Raw genomic sequence first — 20,546 nt, 5'->3', positions numbered from 1 at the left:
TGGACCTAGAGATTGTCATACTGAGTGAAGTAAGTCAGACAGAGAAAGACAAATATCATATGATATCGCTTATATGTGGAATCTAAAAAAAGGGTACAAATGAACTTATCTACAAAACAAATAGAGTTACAGATGTAGAAAATAAACTTATGGTTACCAGGGGGTAAGAGGGGGAGGGATAAATTAGAAATTGGGATTGACATATACACACTACTATATGTAAAAGAGATGACTAATAAGGACCTGCTGTATTATAGCACAGGGAACTTCTACTCAATACTCTGGAATGGCCTATATGGGAAAAGAATCTAAAAAAGAGTGGATATATATATATATATATATATATATATATATATATATATATAACTGACTCACTCTGCCATACACTTGAAACTAACATAACATTGTAAACCAACTATACTCTGATAAAAACTAAAAAAAAAAAAAGAAAAAGAAAATTGGAGCTGTCATTCCTCAGCCAATAGTTTCCTCTGCACCACCAGTCAGATACTCATCACCTATCTCTCAAATATTTGTGACAAATAATGCACCCAGGTGAGAAATGATGAATAAAACACTGTCCCTTACTCTCAGATTTCCAAAAATGCTATAAATACTTAATTTTTCATAAAGAAAACCAGGCCTATATTAACAATTACAAGAGTATATTATCATATTAGTAAAATAGCAACAAAATTTCAGGGCCTTGAAAAATGATATACCTACCTTATCAGGATTTCTAAGCTATCATCCATTTTATAAAATTGTGTAAAACGTCACGAATTCCTCATAAGAAAGGCACTGTATAAATTCCATAATAATATAAATACATTTCTCTGTAGTAAAAGGGAATGACAACAGAATTTCTTACTAGGAAAAAATAATCTTACTTTTGCTGTTTCCCTCCTTAATGAGTCAAGCAGGATTTCTGTTTTGTTTTAATCTGGCAGTTTGTTTTCTTTACTGTCATTCCTACAGATCAGGTAATGGTAATATACCCACTTTATTACTTGGAAAATATACTATACTCTTTCAAGTATAATTTTTGGAGGAAAACAATAGATCTGTTTAAAATCAGTAGAACTGTGGTAACAGAGTCTTCTGGAGATGAATGGATAGGGATGGTATGAGATGGGGAAGTTTTCCTTCTTGGGGTACTTGACGTACGATTGGGTCTATCCTCCATTAAAAGTGTGCACTTTTAACAGCCGGGCCCTGGAAGCACTAATGGAATAAGGAAGCCAGGACTCCAAGCTTCTCAGACCCGCAGAAGCCCTTCCAGTACCAGCTCGGCTCAGGGGAGGGTTGGCCAGACACTCAGGTCAGCAAGAGAGCAGCTCCAGAGGCGCCACTGCATCTTCTTACTCTTTCTACCAACTGTGCACACAGATGCCTCTGAGGATGGGCACAGAGACTGCCAGGTGAGGCTCAGGCTACTGCATGGACAGCTTAGTTTTGCAGTCCGACAACACAAGAAATGATACCGCTCCTGAGAGCTGATTGAACTGAAATAACTTTATTTACAGCCATTAAAAAAATCAACTTGCAGGGCTGCCCTGGTGGCGCAGTGGTTGAGAGTCCGCCTGCCGATGCAGGGGACACGGGTTCGTGCCCCGGTCCGGGAAGATCCCACATGCTGCGGAGCGGCTGGGCCCGTGAGCCATGGCCGCTGGGCTGGCACGTCCGGAGCCTGTGCTCCGCAGCGGGAGAGGCCACAGCAGTGAGAGGCCCGCGTATCGCAAAAAAAAAAAAAAAAAAGAAAGAACTTGCAGAAGACTAACATAAAGCTTGGGCACTTCCTCATAGTTGGCACAGCGCTAGTTTGGTGAAACTGAGCTGTGATGTGTCTGAGCGGCACGACGGTGATTAGGGCGTGGTGGTGCAGCTGTTCTGAACAAGGCCATGAAAGGGGTCAAACTAGGTTCCCAAGTCCAGTTCATAAATACCCCATGATCTGCATCTTTGCTTTTACGCTGTACTGAATGGTCCTAATGAAAGAGACATGTTAAGGCTGGTGTTATTTCTAATAGTAACACGCTAATTTCCGTCCACCTGACCCACACAGGGAGGGAGCTGCTGCATCCTGTATTCCATGTCTCCTGTTCTGATCAGGCGGGGATTTCACACGTTCTCTGGGAAAACCTCACGCACAAGCAATCTGGACAGAGCCTGCTCCCAAACATACCCAGATTTTTTTTTAAACTATTTTCTTAAATTTATTTTATTTATTTATTTTTGGCTGCGTTGGGTCTTCGTTGCTGCACGCGAGCTTTCTCTAGTTGTGGTGAGCGGGGGCTACTCTTCGTTGCGGTGCGCGGACTTCTTATTGCGGTGGCTTCTCTTGTTGCAGAGCACGGGCTCTAGGCGCACGGGCTTCAGTAGTTGTGTCTCGCGGGCTCTAGAGTGCAGGCCCAGTAGTTGTGGCGCACGGGCTTAGGTGCTCCGCAGCATGTGGGATCTTCCCGGACCAGGGCTCGAACCTGTGTCCACTGCACTGGCAGGTGGACTCCTAACCACTTCGCCACCAGGGAAGCCCCAAACATACTCAGATTTAACCTTCCCCCTTGCCCAGTGTCAAAAAGCCTAGCTAAGTCAGAGACATCAAAGTGAAGTCTGTGACAACTCCGAGTAAACCTCACAGAGAGCATTTCAAATCACATTGTACTCAAATACAGTTTAGTGCTGCCCCCTAGGTTCTGTGAGTTAAAGGACAGTGAGGAATAACTAGCAATTTCAAATTATCTGGGCTTATCGTGTGAAGGTCCTCTTAGCGCACTGTGAGCATCAATAGCAAGAAATCACACTGGCTGAGCACTTACTATGCGTCAGGCACTGTTTGATACACTTTAATGAGAATTAACTAAAGGAATCCGTAAAACAACCTCATAAAGTAGTTTCTTCATTAGGCAGCCTGTAGTAATTAACTCAAGCTAAAACAGATACACATGAAAATAGGAGAAAACACCATATAAATAAAATAAACACGCATACAAAACAGGAGTCCAAGTCGCCTTTCCTCTCTTCTCTCCTTACCATCCTCTATGCCCAGTCACGGGCACTTTCCAGATGGCCATGTGTCCCTTCTGTTTTCAACACAAACGAAAACCTCTCAGGAACCTTAAGTATCTACCTAAAACAAGTCTCCAGTCTGGCCTCCTGGCCTCCAGTTTTTTCCCGTTCCTTCTGTCCTGGATATCGCCACCAAACGCACTTTCCAAAACACACCCCTTCGTCACAGCACTCCCCTCAGATGTGATGTAAAACTGCTGGCCTGACTTCAGGGCGACCCCCAGCATCATTCCAATGTCCCCAATCCAGGCAGGACCCCAGTACCACCGTCTGGATTCCCTCTTCTTCATTCTTTCAGGCTCTTCCTTCTCCCCCGGCCCCGTGCCAAGTCTGACTCTGAGACTCCTTCAAGATCCAGGCTCAAAAGCTCTGCAGATGCCACCATACCCACAACCTTCCATCATACAATTAGAACTTAGTCACCAAGTTCAATGGGGCTTCACATTATAAACACTTTTTTCATTACTGAGATATAATTCACATACCATAAAATCCACCTTTCTAAAGTACACAATTCAGTTTAGCATATCCACAAGGCTGCCACCGTCATCAGCACTATCTAATTACAGAACATTCTCATCACCCCCAAAAGAAACCCCTGCCCATTAGCGGTCACACCGCGTTCTCTCCCCTGCCCCCAGCCCCTGGCAACCACTAGTCTGCCTTCTGTCTCTGGATTTGCCTAATTTGGACATTCCATTTCTAAGGGATCATACAATATGCGGTCTTCTGTGGCCAGTTTCTTTGTTAGCATAAAATTTTTAAGATTTATCCACACTGCAGCACGTGTCAGTACTTTATTCCTTTTTATGGCCGTATAATATTTTATTGTATGGACATACACATTTTGTTTATCCATTCACTACTTGATGGACATTTGGGTTATTTCTACTTTTTGGCTATAGGGATTAATGCTGCTATGGACACATGTACAAGTTCTGGTGTGGCTACACGGGCATATTTTAATTTCTCTGAGAATATACTGAGGAGTGGAATTGCTGGGTCATGTGGTAACTGCCACCAGCAAAGCATGAGGGCTCCAGTTTCTCTGCATTCTTGCCAACACTTGCTGTACGTCTTCTGGATTACAGGTACCCTGAGGGAAGTGGCTTCTCCCTGTGGCTCTGACTTGCATTTCCCCGGTCACTGACGATGCTGAGCGTCCTTCCTGCGTGAGTACCTCCTGAGCGCTTCTGTCTCTCCCTTCCCGCGACCCCATCCCAATTCTGTCTGCACAGCTCCAACCGGAAATGGCGACTGCCTCCTTCTCCCGGGTCTCTCCCCTTCTAATCTACACATCCATGCAGTTTTCGTTATCATAAAACTGAATTTTGCATTATCCTCCTCACACACATATGTAAGAATAAATGGCATTTGGAAAGCAAATCTCAGAGTTGTTTAGGGTTAGTCACTAGAAACATATTACTATGACCCAATCAAACTTACATTGATTCTTCCTTAGGTGCCGCCCTGGCCAGAAGGTCTTCCTGTTCCTTCATTTTATCTACGGCTTGGGCTTGTTTTTCAATTTCATTAAAGCACGAATTTGTCAGTTTCTGGGCTCCCAAACTTCCTTTTTTGGCCCCAAGCTAGAAGATATAGTATAAGATTACATTCTACCCAAACTGTTTGAAAACGTTTGCAACAAAAGCTAACATTTATCGAGGGTTATTACTTAGTCCTCACGACTCTATGAGGCCGGCACTGTCACCATCTCCGGGTGATGGATGAGGACCTGAAGCCCCTGCCAGTTAAGTGGCCCAACCAAGATCCCACAGCTGGCAAGTGATGAGGTCGGGAGTTAAAACCCCGTACCTGCCTCCAGAGCAGGGGCTCTGAAAGGAATCACGGCATCTCAACATTCAACCAATGACAGCCCTCCCAGCCTCCCCAGACAGCACTGCTTTTAGAACCATAACCATGACAGAAAGTCCCAGGGAGCCTCTGTTGATTTTTTTCAGAATTTTGTCATTGACAGAGAAATGTTAAACACTCATTCTAGAAAATCTTCACTAAGTATAACATCCCCTCATTGAACAGAACAAGCTTTTTATCAAAGCCACATTCATTATAATATGGCTCAAAATAAAAGTAAAATGACAAAGGTGGCTTTTCTGAGTGCATCAGCCATTTTAGAGCTAAACTACCAGGTATTTTATACATAATACTCACTCCTCTTTTAGCTTGATTTGGTTTCTTTCTTATGATAGAGGAAACCTCTGTCAAAAAATAAAAAGTAGAAAGTCAGACCAATGGAAATATATAATTTCAGTGTATATTTTCAGTGTATTTTTTAAAATTCTAAGATACTGTATTTTATTATTTAAGAGACTATAACATTTTCCACATTAGTTTGTCATCCAGAAGGCTCAAGTATACGAGTGTACTTTAGATGAACAGAGCTTTATCAAAATAGAGTCCTCAGTATGTCCACGTAGTATCCAAACTCAGAGAGTGCATATTTTGGGGGGACACCACACTGAAGAGAAATAAAGAGACTAAGTTTGCCCCACTCACTACTTTCTTCAGAAGCATTTCATATTACATTAGAACAAACCCTCCTATTAAGCTCTACTCTTCAAAAAATTTCAAAATTGTTTTAAAGTAGAAAGTTAGCCAGGCATTATGTATACAACTAAAGCAGTGAAGCGCTTTCCACTCTGATTTATGTTATATTAACCAATAAGAGATATAAAACACTCTATTATTTTGGTAGCATTACATTCTAAATTGCACAAAAATATGATGCTTTCAGATAAAGTTTCTTAAAAATTGTTTTCTGGGTAAATTTTAATGATAGATCACATATACTGTGTTTAGAATTATGTAAAAGAGACCCAGTAAGAATAAAACATTATTTTCTTACAAAGTGAGAATGTGCTTTAACAGGAAAAAGATAGCATAAAACCACAAAAAACAAAGATTAAAACTTTTAGTCCTAATGAGGGAATAACCTCATTACATTTCAAGTGTAAAAAAGCCATCCATGGAAATTCTCCATTTCATCACTTTCTTTTAGATTTGTACTGTGGTAGTCACATAATCTGCTCCCAATCTCCTACAAGTCTATTATAAATACATGACGAAAATGCCTGGAACATTTCTAATAGCTTAGTTATTTTTCACCAAAGCAGTTGCTTTCCAGTTAATACAGTGTAATATGCACTAATTTCAGATTGTATTTCCCTGATAATGAAAAATTAGAAATCAAGTTCACCTACAATAAAATCAGAAAGAGAAGAAAATGCTGAGAGTTCTTGAGTAGCTAGGAATGACTTGGCTGCTCTGACCTCTGCTTATGCTGGGACATAAACCAGCAAATCAAAAGCACCAAGAGCAACCTTCGCCGGGTACAGAGGCTGCTGCATTTCACAGTCATCAAGCTGGCCGAAACGGAACAGCAGTTTTTGCTTAAATAAATCTCATTACATGTTAAGTTCCAGTCAGAATGTAAAGACAGGATTCATTTTTTTCTTAGTTCATCTCACTCTCTAAATCACAATATAGGGTAACACATACCACCTAAAGCAGCCTTTGTTGGTATATTAAGACCTTCCACACTTGGTCCTTGTTCTGGTCCACCTGCAAGTTGAAAATATTGATATTAACGCAGAATATAGACTCATCAAATGTGCTTTTGAATATAAAATACACTCAACTTGCTCAGTACTATGACCTTATCCAATTCTGTCAATGATTGTCTTTTCTTTTTAGCTCCATATTCTATTTTATCATTTTAAGAATTTTAATTTAAAAGTCCATTAAAACAGAAGTATATTTTGTATCTAGTTGCTTTGTAGAATAAAAATGTTATTGGTCTCCCTAATTAATATCATTTGGAATTCTACCTTATGGTCCGGTGTTTTATTTTACATTTATTTATTTATTTGTTTGTTTGTTTGTTTGGTTGGTTGGTTGCGATGGGTCTTAGTTGCGGCATGTGGGTTCCTTAGGTGTGGCATGAGAACTCTTAGTTGAGGCATGCATGTGGGATCTAGTTCCCTGACCAGGGATGGAACCTGGGCCCTCTGCATTGGGAGCACGGAGTCTTAGCCACTGTGTCACCAGGGAAGTCCCATGGTCTGGTGTTTTAAAGTAAACCGTTCTGAGGTACTTCCTTGGTGGTGCAGTAGTTAAGAATCCACCTCCGGTTTGCAGGGCAGAAATAGAGACACAGATGTAGAGAACAAACGTATGGACACCAAGTGGGGAAAGTGGGGGGCAGGGGGTGGTGGTGGTGGTGGGATGAACTAGGAGATTGGGATTGACATGTATACACTAATATGTATAAAATGTTTGACTAATAAGAACCTGCTGTATAAAAAAATTAATAAAATTCAAAAATTCAAAAAAAAAAGAAAAAGAATCCACCTGCCAATGCAGGGGACACGGGTTCGAGCCGGGTCTGGGAAGATCCCACATGCCACGGAGCAACTAAGCCCGTGCACCACAGCTACTGAGCCTGCGCTCTAGAGCCTGCGAGCCACAACTACTGAGCCCACGTGCCACAACTACTGAGCCCGTGCTCTGCAACAAGAGAAGCCACTGCAATGAGAAGCCCGCGCACCACAACAAAGAGCAGCCCCTGCTCGCTGCAACTAGAGAAAGCCCGTGCGCAGCAACGAAGACCCAACGCAGACAAAAATAAATAAAATAAAATAAAGTTAAAAAAAAACCCCAGGACTTCCCTGGTGGCGCAGTGGTTGAGAGTCCACCTGCCAATGTAGGGGACACGGGTCCGTGCCCCGGTCCGGGAAGATCCCACATGCCGCGGAGCAGCTGGGCCCGTGAGCCATGGCCGCTGAGCCTGCGCTCCATAACGGGAGAGGCCACAACAGTGAGAGGCCCGCGTACCGCAAAAAAAAAAAAAAACAAAAAACCCAAAACTGTAGCACATTGAAAGTAAAAATCCTCAGTAATTTCATTCTCCAGTGAACAATGTGGTGTTTACTGTGTGTGTGATTTGGGTTTTCTTTTTTATAAAAATGAGATCATATTCCGTGTTCAGTAATCTTTTCTCCCCACTTTATAACTGACCATGGGCATCTTTCCCTAGCAAATGCAAGATTCTCATTTTCTAGTAGTTCCACAGATGCCAGTGAAGCACAGGACAGCACTACAGGGCAGGTCTCAGCACTACCTTCATTGTTTGCTGGAGGAGCGTCCATGTTCCCTGGTGTTAAAGAAGATGGTTCTGGTTGTGCTGATGCCCACTCTGTGCCACTCACCTGAAGCAAGGGGAGAAAACTCATTACCAGCAAAGCAAGAAAAGTCATAAAAAACAAATAACAGGGGAAAAACCTAGTAATTTAAAGTCACCTTCCCACCTGGATTAGTGGGAAGGAAGGATAAGATTAAAATATACCTGTTCTTAAGTCTCTGTTTCCATGCTCAAATTCCTTATTTTTCCTCCTTTTCTTTAAATAAAAATTTTATTACGCAATAATTTCAGACCTACACAAAAGTTGCAAAGATAAAAGTTTCTAGATACTCTTCACCCAGCTTCCTCTGATGTTAAAATACCCAGGGTACATTTGTCAAAACGAAGAATCATCATTGGTACACTATTCGCTAAACTCCAGACTTTATTTGGATTTCACCAGTTTTCCCACCAGTGTCTCTCTTCTGTTCCAGGACCCACCCAGGACCCCACGCTGCATTCGTCACGTCTCCTCAGTCTGCTCTGCTTTGTGACAGCTTCTCAGTCTTTCCTTGTTTTTCAGGACCTTGAAACTTTTGAAGGGTACTGATAGGTATCTTGTAAATGCCCCTCACTGTGCGTTTGTCTGATGCTTCCTTGTGATTAGACTAGGTCTGGGGGGAGAACAGCAGAGAGGAGGTGCCCCCTCCGTGCCTCGTGTCAACACGACTGTGCACTAGTGATGCCAATCTTTTTCACTTGGTTAGGTTGGCGCCTGGCAGCCTTTTCCCTGTAAAGTTACCGGTTTCCCCTTTCCATCCTCTAGTCCTGGGAAGCGTCACTAAGTCCAGTCCACATGCAAGGGGAGGAGGGTTAAGCCCCACCTCCAGAAGGGTGGAGAGGTATATGCATGATCTGTAATTTTCTGTAAGGAAGACTGTCCTTTCCCTCCATTTCTTTATGCAATCATCCATTTATATTAGTATGGATATTTATTTATTCTTTGGATTATCGTCCAATACTATCATTATTTTGTTCAAATCGTTCCAGCTCTGACCACTGGCACCTCTTCCAGGTTGGTTCCTGAGTCCTTCAGACATGCCCTCGTCCATTCCCCCTGCCCGGCCTCCTAGCACTTCCTTTCTTCCAGCACCACAGGGCGCTCCAGGCTTATCTGCCACAGCAGCCCCAGTCCTAGAATCGGCCATCTCTCCAAGGGTAGCCCTGGGTCCTTCCACTGGAAAACAGCATTTAGAAACCAAGGTGTGGGTGCTGGGTGTGCCTGCCGTCCTGGTGTGTCACTGTCTCTAGGCCTTTCAGTGGACAAAGCTAGGTCATATATCTGTGTGTACTAACCCGTGTGTACACACGTATCTGCAGTTAGTTCTCCATCCTGTGTATGTGTGTGTGTGCGTGCATGTGCATGTGCATATAGATATATAAAGACAGAGAGACACTAAAATAAACATGAATTCATACTAATATCTCCAACTCTAATCCACACCGAACTGTTCATATCTCTCCTCTTTTTAGCCCATCGTTTCTATTTCTAACGTTTCTCAGCTACTAACCATGGATATTCTGTATCTAGTTCTATATTCAACAATAGCAACAGATCATGATAGCACACCTTCTCTTTTGTTTTCTGTTCCCATCTTTTTTGATAACTATTTCTGGTAACTATTGATTCTGTCAAAGAAAACATGTACATAATGTGCAAAAAAAATCAAGGTTTAGCAATGTATATACAACTTTACATAATTTTTTCTTGAAAATCAGTTAAAGGACTGAGTAGCAGTTAAGCAAACGGTGGCCCCTCCCCATCGGGACTGGAAGATGCAGGGCAGCTAACAGAACATCTGGGGCTGTAAGCCAGGGGTTGCATACATTTCCTTAAAGGACCAGTTAGTAAATATTTTGGCTTTGCAGGCCTCATGTTCCCTGATCTAAGCGATTTGGGGAAAATGCACAGAGGGACCATGGATTGTTGTTACTACTCTTATCGGACTACAAAGATGAGGTTAATGAAATGGCACTTGTTGAAGCTTCCTCTGTGCTAGGTACCAGCTACTTTTATCTGTGTTAACTCATTTCATTCTCACAATAGCCTTGAGATATGTTCTACGTACACAGCTAAATAGGGGCAATGAGATTCAAACTGCTCTTAAAATCTGGGTTTAAAAAAAAACAACAAAAAACTGTCTTCATTCTTTGTCAGTTCCAAAGCTCTGAACTGCACTGGGAAGACCCCTAGTAAGACGTCCTCAAGCCTCCCTCGAAGCTGGGTATAGGGCATGGGACTGAATTCTAGCCAGCAGGCTATGAGCAGAAGTGACGTGTGCTACCTCTAGATTGTAAAAGGATGGGGCACTTCCTTTCCCGAATGTTTGTCCTCCTCCTGCTGGCTGGGAAAGGTCATGAACTGGAGCAGCCACTCTGCACCCTGAGGTAGGAGCCACACAATGAGAAGAGCAAAATCCATACCCTGGTCAGCCCTGGATGGCCTACCTCTGCACTGCTGGTGGGAAATTAACTCCTACCTTATTCCAGCCCTGACTGTATTTCAGGGCTGTTTGTTACAGCAGCTTAGCCTATATCCTAACAGAAACATTTTAAATATATGCCCTTTATAACTTTACTGTTGATAACTTTAGTTATGCCTTTGAAGCACACATGAAAATTATGTGAAGTGTAACACATACCTCAGGAGAAGCATGAGAGGCAAAAAAATCTTCCTCCTTTGGTGGAGGGGACAAAGGTGGAACCACACAGCTATCAAGCCACAGCTAGAACAAAAACACATGCACCGCTCAGCATTTCACCTGCTTTAAAGTGTTTATTTAATGCTCTTCACTTCCTTTCTGGAGGCCTGTCTGCTAAAGATTTGTACTTTCCATTATTATAAAGTCAGGGCCCCTGAGCACATTTTAGTAACACATCAATCCAGTAACTTCTGCCACCAAACCCTGTGGAAGACAATCGCCAGCTCCCCAAGCCATTTCCGAAAAGGAAAGAGCCAGGGCTTCACGTCTAAGTGCAGGTTCCAAAGTACAGTCGACCCCCATCATTTGTGGATTCCATGTCTGCGAATTTGTCTACATGCTACAATTGACTTGTGACCCCAAATGTGCCATCCTGCATGGACACATGCAGAGCAGCAGAGAATCTGTCACCCCAGGTGCACATTCCCAGCTGAGGTGGAACAAGGCGACGCTCTGCTTCCTCGTTTCGGCTCCTGCTGTAAACACGGGTCCATTTTACGGGCTGTTTACTGACACGCTTTCCACATTTTTGTGCTTTTTGTTGGTGGATCCATTGTTTACAATGGCCCCGAGCACGGTGCTGAAGTGCCACCTTGCGTTCCTAAGCCCAGGGAGGCAGTTAGCTGAGTGTCATTCAGCTCGAGCCACAATGCCCTTGGCCGCCAGCTCAGTGTCAGTGAGTCAACAATATACACTAAAGAAGGTGTCTTTAAACGGAAACAAGGTTAGTGTTGATCAGCTGACAAAGGTGATGCTGCAGGACTCTAGTGCCGTCTTCACAGCAACCTTACCAAGCAGGACCGTGAATAGTAAGAATCCGCTACACGCTGTTCCCTTGTAAGAGCGTCCGGCTAGCAAGTTTTACTGCTTGGGGTAAAAACTACTTTTTCTACTGAAACAAATGTTCCTCTGAAGGAGACCCCCCCCAGCCCGCTGTGCTTACGTCAGTGCCATGCTTCCGGGTTGCCTGGGAGGCCAGCGCCTTGACTCTCTCCCTATAAAGCTGGGCAGCACGACTGTTGTACTTGGCATTGGTGTCGTTGGTGTTACACCCGTGTTGATGGAAAAAGGAAGACTGCAGAGGAAAGTACGCGGGTTAACAGCATCGCTGCCTTAAATCTAACATGGTGATCAAAAATGTTACTGCATGCTATGAAGGCTTTTTTTGAAAATACTAGTGAAAACCAAAATAATTTAAACCATGAAAAATTTTTATAAAATTTTTCCTTGTAAAAGGGGTAATACCTTCCACAGATGCAACATTAATATTCTGGTAAAAGTGGACATGAGATTTGCCTCACGAAACAAAGTAACTGGCCCTTCCTCGCTCCACTAAGCTACCTCCATCATCCTGAATGTTATCTGGCGGGGCGCTTTCCACTCAGGACTACTTTTAATTTGAGGAATCCACTTTAGTTTAGATTCCACTAAACTGGAATTTTTTTCTTTTTTTCTTTGTATCTATACGAGATGATTTTTTTTTTTTTTTCGGCTCTGCTGTGCAGCGTGTGGGATCTCAGTTCCCCGATCAGGGATTGAACCCGGGTCATAGCAGTGAAAGCCCAGAATCCTAACCACTAGGCCACCAGGGGGCTCCCTACATTGGAATTTCTGACAAACAAGTCAGGAGCCGCGCTAACCTTCTCCTTGTTGAGCACTATTTCTTCATCAGCGGAGACCACAGCATAGGCAAGGTGATGAAACAGATATTTAGACAATTAGAGGACACTGCTTTCAACCACCTCTGATCTATGTACAAACATGAATTACAGTATTCATATCTTAATTGAAGCAGGTGTTCTAAAAGCCTGCATGAGGGATCCTCTTATTAACTCAATGGGATGAGTAACGGTACGGAGCACCCACATGTCCCAGGTCTTGTCTGGTCCTTTGTGGGCACCATCCTGTCAAATCCTCGTGGCCAGACTCTCAGGGAAACTGAAGCAGAGAGGTTCAACAACTTGCCCAACGTCACACAGACAAGCGAGGGGCAGAGCTGGCACTCAAACCCAAGCAGGACGGTTCCAATTCCACTGCTTGAGCTGCAGGACCACTGACTGATCTGCCTCACCCCATGCAACCCATCTCCACTGGCTGAGACGAGGAAGCTGCTCTCTGGAGCTGGTGGGGGACTCTGCAGCCTAGGAAGGTTTAGTAACAAGGACAGATACTATCAAACCCACAGTATTAAGTTGAGAAACAAGTTTGTGGACATAATGAAAATGGGTATGGGTTTCTAATAACATGCTTGAAATACTTAAGGCACGCATTCTCAACAGGGGCAAAAATGGTTTCCTGGAAAGTGGAAAAAAAATAAAATCTTAGTTATTACAATGGTTTGTAGCCTTCCAAAGATCACCCTTACCTGACAAAATCATATTCCTTAGTATTTAATTTCTCTCACTAGGGAAAACTAAATCCAATTTAGATTTAAAATAAGTTAATCTATTAATTCAATTTTCCTGCTTAAGGAACAATCATGAAAAAACGCTGAGATACACTGGTCCAGGGGAATCTGGGAATTTTGAAAACTACTATTTTAGATTTACTGTTTTAATTTTAAATATTTAATTGATGCTAGACATAATTTTTATTTGAAATGTAGACAAATTTGATTTCCAATACTTTGAATGTTTAACGGTATGTCTAAGGGAATTCTATTTACTCAACCTATATCATTTTGGTATACCATTATAAAAACACAATGGTATTTTATATAAAGGATGATTTTGCTGGCTAGATTTATAAGGCTGACAGTTTAGTGTTTTAGAAATCAGATATATTGAATTTGTAAATGAAGTTTAAAATGTGTGAGGATCCTTAACTAGGTTTGTAAACGGGGTTAAGGAAATTTGCTCTTTTAAAATTATAAATTAATCAAACACTTAATAAGTTATTTTTTACACAGAAATTACTAAGTTTATAAGTTGATACATGATATTTATAAACTGTAATTGAAGATTTGGAAAACAGGTTTTTTAATCTGTAGATTTAATAAATTAAATAAAATTCAGGTAAAAGAAGCTAGAAGCATTCCATCTGAGTACAACAGTCACCCTCAGATATTAAAGAACTGTACTATCATAAAGAAGTCTCCCAATTCCTCTATGCCATCACTTCCGGGTTTAATTTTCTTCAAATCACTTATCACCACCTTTTACTTTGTATATTTACTGCTTTACTTGCTCTCTGTCTCTGCCTGTAAGGGCGGGGTCTCATTTGTCCTGTTCATCATTGTATCCTAGCCCAGAGCTTCGTGTTTATTAGGTTTTTAATAGATTTCTGGATAAACAAGCGAGCTGGGTTGTCCAGCTCCTAAGCCCATGTCTTCCTGCGGTCCGACAGGGCCTCCCAAACTTTTACATGGAAACGTTGAACTTCTTTACTAGTGCAACACATATTTGTACAAGAAGAATACGACAAGTCTGAAATGAAATGAACTTACTGCATTAGCATTTCCTCCAACTTGCATGCATCGCAATTGAAACCAAGACCAGTTAGAATCCAACTCTGTAGATCTAAATGGAAAAAATATTCTTAAATGTTAATACTGTTCTTCCCCATAATCAAGCCACTAAACTTTTGAGGATAAGCTTTCCTCGATCTTCAGGATCCTGAAGAATTCTAAGTTTGTGTTAACAGTGACACATGCTTCCAGGATGCTAGGACTCCAGGGTGCACAACAGTTGGTACAAGCCACTCCTGGCCCCTCTCACCCTTCCTAGAAGCCAAGCCTCCAAAAATAGAGGTACTGTTTGGATTTTTTTCAGGTTGGCTATCGATTTGTCCAGTGTGACCCCCAACAGGAGCTTGGACGGTGCTCACAGTCTTACCATCAAGTAGAAGGGACCTACTCAACATCACCACCACCAGGGAGAGGAGAAAACTCAGGTTTTAATGCTGCTTAAGTGAAAACTGCGAGTGCCTCCTCTCCCCCACCGACACCTTATGCCCTACTTATCTATAGCCTAAGATCAAATCAGAGCAAGAAAAAGGCAATAATTGTAGTCCCTAACAAAAAAAAAATTCGCCAAGTGATCACCGTAAAGCAAGATATGACTGCGCGACAATATTAGAAATCTTTCTATTGAATCCATAGACATGAGCAAAAGGCAAGGCTAACCCATATTCAACACTAGCTTGTCCCACACTAACTGGAAAGGAATGTGGACATTTTAAAATGGGTATAGGTTGAACACCCTTTACAAAATGGGCAAGGTAGAAAGAAAAGAAGCTTTAGATTCACCAAAAAACGTCTTTTATGCTGCCGTTCCTATTTCTCTTATTTCTCTGCCTATTGGTATCATTTAACTTTCGTAAATACTAAGATGTTATTTTGAAGCCAATAGCTGCCATAAGATTAATAATAATACTAATAAATATTATTATTACATATACATAGGACAAATCGCCTTCATGGTAATATATAAAAAGTAAAAATTAAACCATACTTCATAAGAAACAGATTTCCTATAAAGACAAAAAAAATCTCTTTTTAGAATTTGATTACCAAGCAAGGTGACTAAATTATATATCTTGCTCTGCAATCCCTTCCCTGAAAGATCTTGCTTAGTCACCACATTTTCAGATTGAGTTAGGTGCCATCCCCACCCCTCCTTGGTCACAGGGTGGCAGTTAACAGCACAGCCTCTGGAGGCAGCCTGTAAGTACAAATCTCGACTCCGCCATTACAAGCTGTACGGCCTTGGAGAAATTACTTAACCTCTCCGCACCTTACTTTCCTCATCTGTGAAGTAGGGATAATTATAGTATTACCCATTTTGCTCTCCTAGAAATTAAACAAGCTAATGTCTGAAAGGTGCCTGGCTCACGGTAAGCACCACGTGACTAAAATTCTCATCACCACCATGGTGATGATGGTCATCATCGTCACCAGTATTGTCACCATCACCACCATCATCATCATCACTATCACCACCATAACCACCATCACATTCATCACTACCACCATCATCATGAGATCATCATCACCGTCACCATCATCATCATCATCATCACTATCACCACCATAACCACCATCACATTCATCACCATCACCATCATCATAACCATCGTGGTGACTCTGTCACACTGTTACAAGCGGCAAGCTCCAGAGGGCAGGAGTGTCCCACATTTTTCTCTCAATTCCTAGCACAGGCACATAATAGGTACCTGAATGTGGGCTGACTTTAAACATTTTTAAAAGTCCTAAAATTGAGGAGATACGTACTCAGATTTGCTAAGCTGCCTTACAACACTTTTAAAATTAATTTTTACTGGAATATAGTTTCTTTACAATGCTGTGTTAGTTCCTACTGTACAGCAAAGTGAATCAGCTATCCGTATACATATATTCCCTCCTTTTTAAAAAAATTTATTTATTTTTGACTGCGTTGGATCTTCGTTGCTGCGCGGGGGCTTTCTCTAGTCGTGGCGAGCGGGGCTACTCTTCGATGTGGCGCACGGGCTTCTCATTGCCATGGCTTCTCTTGTTGAAGAGCACGGGCTCTAGGCGTGCGGGCTTTGGTAGTTGTGGTACGTGGGCTCAGTAGTTGTGGCACACGGGCTTACTTGCTCCGTGGAATGTGGGATCTTCCCGGACCAGAGATCGAACCCGTGTCCCCTGCATTGGCAGGCAGATTCTTAACCACTGAGCCACCAGGGAAGTCCCTCCCCTCTTTTTTTGGATTTCCTTTCCATTTAGGTCACCACAGAGCATTGAGTAGAGTTCCCTGAGTTACACAGTAGGTTCTCATTAGTTATCTATTTTATACATAGTATCAATAGTTTATATATGTCAATCCCAATCTCCCAATTCATCCCACCACCCCCTTTCCCCCCTTGGTGTCCATACGTTTGTTCTCTATGTCTGTGTCTCTATTTCTCCTCTGCAAATAAGATCATCTATAACATTTTTCTAGATTCCACATATATGTGTTAATATACGATACTTGTTTTTCTCTTTCTGACTTATTTCACTCTGTATGAGTCTCTAGGTCCATTTATGTCTCTACAAATGACCCAATTTCGTTCCTTTTTATGGCTGAGTAATATTCCATTGTATATATGTACCACATCTTCTTTATCCACTCTTCTGTTGATGGACATTCAGGTTGCTTCCATGTCCTGGCTATTGTAAATAGTGCAGCAATGAACATTAGGGTGCATGTGCTTTTTTTTTTTTTTTTTTTGGCTGTGTTGGGTCTTTGTTGCCGTGCTCGGGCTTTCTTTAGTTGCAGCAAGCAACCCTTTGTTGTGGTGCGTGGGCTTCACTGCAGTGGCTTCTCTTGTTGCGGAGCACAGGCTCTAGGCACACGGGCTTCAGTAGTTGTGGCACACGGGCTCAGTAGTTGTGGCTCGCAGGCTCAGTAGTTGTGGTGCACGGGCTCAGTTGCTCTGCAGCATGTGGGATCTTCCTGGACCAAGGCTCGAACCTGTGTCCCCTGCATTGGCAGGCGGATTCTTAACCACTGTGCTACCAGGGAAGTCCCCATGTGTCTTTTTGAATTATGGTTTTCTCTGGGTATATGCCCAGCAGTGGGATTGTTGGGTCATATGTTAATTCTATTTTTTAGTTTTTTAAGGAACTTCCATACTGTTCTCCATAGTGGCTGTATCTGCCTTACAACTTTTAATCCTAAACTCTCTTTAAAAAAAAAAAAAAGGCAAACATTTCTATATATGTTTCTTAGAAATAAAGGTAAGAGGTAAGAACTAATTGTTCTTGAACTGACCTGACAGGGATTTTCTCTCATAACACTGAAATTTCGAAATAAAAGGTTGGTGATAATGGACTCTGAATACAGTCAGCCATAAGAAGACACCTGAATTGCTTATCAGTTCCCATTCCTACAGGAGGAGGCGACTCCCTGTAGGTGGCTTCTTACCTTTAATTTACAATAAGAGCTATGTGAAAGGAAGGGGTCTGTGACAGTGCTAAAAAAACAGTAAAGAAGAGAAAGTAAGAGAAGTTGGAGAATTCGTGTCACTTTAACAAAATAGCTCCTGTTAACCAATTAGGTAAATGAAAAAACAGGTTTCCTACAACCTCTATAATCCTTATATGAGTCAAGACATAACCTCCTTAAAAATTGCATGAATTAGCTTCACTAATGGCTACCATAGTCAGCATTTTTTTTTAAGTAGAGCATTTAAATGGATTTCAGAAACTTATGAAATTCGAATGACTCTCACAAATACACATGACAAAGTTAGGTAACCAAAACTTTAATTTTTATTTATTTTTTTGGCTGTGCTGCACGGCTTGCGGGATCTTAGTTCCCCAACCAGGGATCAAACCCTGCCCCCTGCAGTGGAAGTGCAGAGTCTTAGCCAAGGAATTCCCTGTAATCAAAATTTTTCAGGGGAGTAAATTACACCATAATTAATCCAGACTCCTACAGACAAGCCCAGCAACAGCTTCCAGGCAGCCATTTGTTTATAACTGGCTTGGTTGATTGATTTAAATCATGAGACGTGTTGCCTTTCTAAGCTAACATCATAAAAAGGTTCTCCTCTTGCTGGCACCTCTCCACTGAGCTGGCACCCAGATAATTCAGATCAGATCATCATCAACAAGCTGGGGGGCTTCCCTGGTGGCGCAGTGGTTAAGAATCCGTTTGCCAATGCAGGGGACAGGGGTTTGAGCCCTGGTCTGGGAAGATCCCACATGCCGCAGAGCAACTAAGCCCGTGCGCCACAATTACTGAGCCTGGGCTCTAGAGCCCGCGAGCCACAACCACTGAGCCCGTGTGCCATAACTACTGAAGCCTGCATGCCTAGAGCCCGTGCTCCACAAGAGAAGCCACTGCAATGAGAAGCCCATGCACTGCAACGAGGAGTAGCCCCCACTCACCGTAACTAGAGAAAGCCCATGCGCAGCAATGAAGACCCAACACAGCCAAAAATAAATAAATAAAATAAATAAATTTATTAAAAAAATAAAAAACGAAAATAACAAGCTGGGGTCTGGCCACGTGCCAGGATTCATGTGAGTTCATTTGCTCACTCCTCCCAAAGCCCTAAGATGAGTATAAGCCTTCTCATCTCCACTTTTAAGGGAAGGAAACTGAGACACAGAGAGGTAAGGAACATGCCCAGAGCTAGTAAGGGATGGCAACGGGATTCAGACCCCCAGCAGCCAAGCTGCAGCATCCTTACACCTATCACCCACCTAGCACTGCCTTGTGAATCTCTGGGGCGCCTATGGCACCCAGGCTCACATCAGCCTTCCCTTCCCACGTGTACCCCACAAGGGCCTCAGGAGTATAAAGTTTAAGCTCCCAGACTGGCCCTCCCAAGGTCACACAGACCTTGCCCTTTGAATCTTATTTCTCCTCATTTTCCTATGCATATAAAAACTAGCTACTAAACATTCCACTTTTTCCCATCTCTATATCTTCTCTTAAAGTCTGAGTGCTGCCCTCCTTTTTCCCTGCCTTGTCTCCGTTACCAAAATCTCACCAGACCTTCGAAGTTCACCGCAAATGTGACCTCCTCCTTTGCACTTTGCCTAATTTTCCAACCAGAAGTAGACACAATGCTCTGTTTCTATCAATGTTCTTTATAGTTTATCTTCTTATTTATGTTGTATTTGTACCCCCAGCCCAACAACAGTGACGCAAGGGCGAGACCCCCTGCCCTTGTCACAGCTCGTGACATACTTAATGGTGAACTTGAGAATAAACAGAGCCAGAGAGAGGAGCACTGGACACTCAGCGTCACAGGCACTGGGCGAAGCGCTCCGAGTGCTGGGGGGTGGGAAGGGGCCAGACAATCAGGTCCAGTCTGCAGTCAGCTCCCAATGCAGCTTGCCATTTCCATAGATGCCTAACCTGCCTTTTCCTTTTTGCTTGGCAAAAGCCATAGTCTAAAAATTTTTTCCCTTTGTAAACTCGTTGACTTGAAATTCTACTTAAAAACAAAACAAAACAAAACCTCCGGACTTCCCTGGTGGAGGAGTGGTTAAGAATCTGCCTGCCAATGCAGGGGACACGGGTTCGAGCCCTGGTCCGGGAAGATCCCACATGCCGCGGAGCAACTAAGCCCGTGCGCCACAACTACTGAGCCTGTGTGCCACAACTACTGAAGCCCACGCGCCTAGAGCCCATGTTCTGCAACAAGAGAAGCCACCGCAATGAGAAGCCCGCACACCGCAATGAAGAGCAGCCCCCGTTCACCTCAACTAGAGAAAGACCGCGTGGAGCAACGAAGACCCAACGCAGCCAAAAATAAAGAAATACATTTAAAGAACACAAAAAAACACAAAACCTCCTTTTAAATAAACATTCCACCCATGCCAAACTGTTAATATGTTCATGACTGGGAAATGGGACTCTGTATGTGTGTGTGTGTGTGTGTGTGTGTGTGCACCTGTGTGTGCAGCCAGCTAGCACGGGGAGAGGAAGGAGAGGGAGGGGGTTCTAGAGTGGGGACTTTCACTTCCTACTTTATATACTCTGGGACTGTTCGGATTTTTTTCCCAGTGAACTAATGTTTGTAAATTTTTTAATCAATAAAAAACGTTTAAAGAGCAGCCCTCCACCTCTTGAAAAGAAAATCCTCAGCGCCCTTAT

At 42.7% G+C, this 20,546-nt stretch overlaps 1 protein-coding gene across 2 annotated transcripts in view; it reads right to left on the bottom strand.

Moving 5' to 3' along the window:
• ARFGAP3 (ADP ribosylation factor GTPase activating protein 3) overlaps positions 1-20,546 on the bottom strand; it is a 50,829-nt gene that overhangs the window by 22,857 nt on the left and 7,426 nt on the right. The window contains exons 3-9 of one of the 2 annotated variants that reach the window (XM_060112260.1): positions 14,417-14,489; positions 11,915-12,046; positions 10,912-10,995; positions 8,210-8,297; positions 6,589-6,651; positions 5,242-5,288; positions 4,516-4,658 (exon numbers count right to left, since the gene is read on the bottom strand). In XM_060112260.1, coding sequence (XP_059968243.1) covers positions 4,516-4,658; positions 5,242-5,288; positions 6,589-6,651; positions 8,210-8,297; positions 10,912-10,995; positions 11,915-12,046; positions 14,417-14,489 — 630 coding nt within the window. The remainder of the gene's footprint in view (positions 1-4,515; positions 4,659-5,241; positions 5,289-6,588; positions 6,652-8,209; positions 8,298-10,911; positions 10,996-11,914; positions 12,047-14,416; positions 14,490-20,546) is intronic. The other variant, XM_060112261.1, reaches the window with a different exon arrangement.

The sequence above is a fragment of the Mesoplodon densirostris genome, chromosome 11, assembly GCF_025265405.1.
Source record: "Mesoplodon densirostris isolate mMesDen1 chromosome 11, mMesDen1 primary haplotype, whole genome shotgun sequence".
Lineage (NCBI taxonomy): Eukaryota > Metazoa > Chordata > Mammalia > Artiodactyla > Ziphiidae > Mesoplodon > Mesoplodon densirostris.
This window is presented reverse-complemented; position numbering and strand designations above follow the sequence as displayed.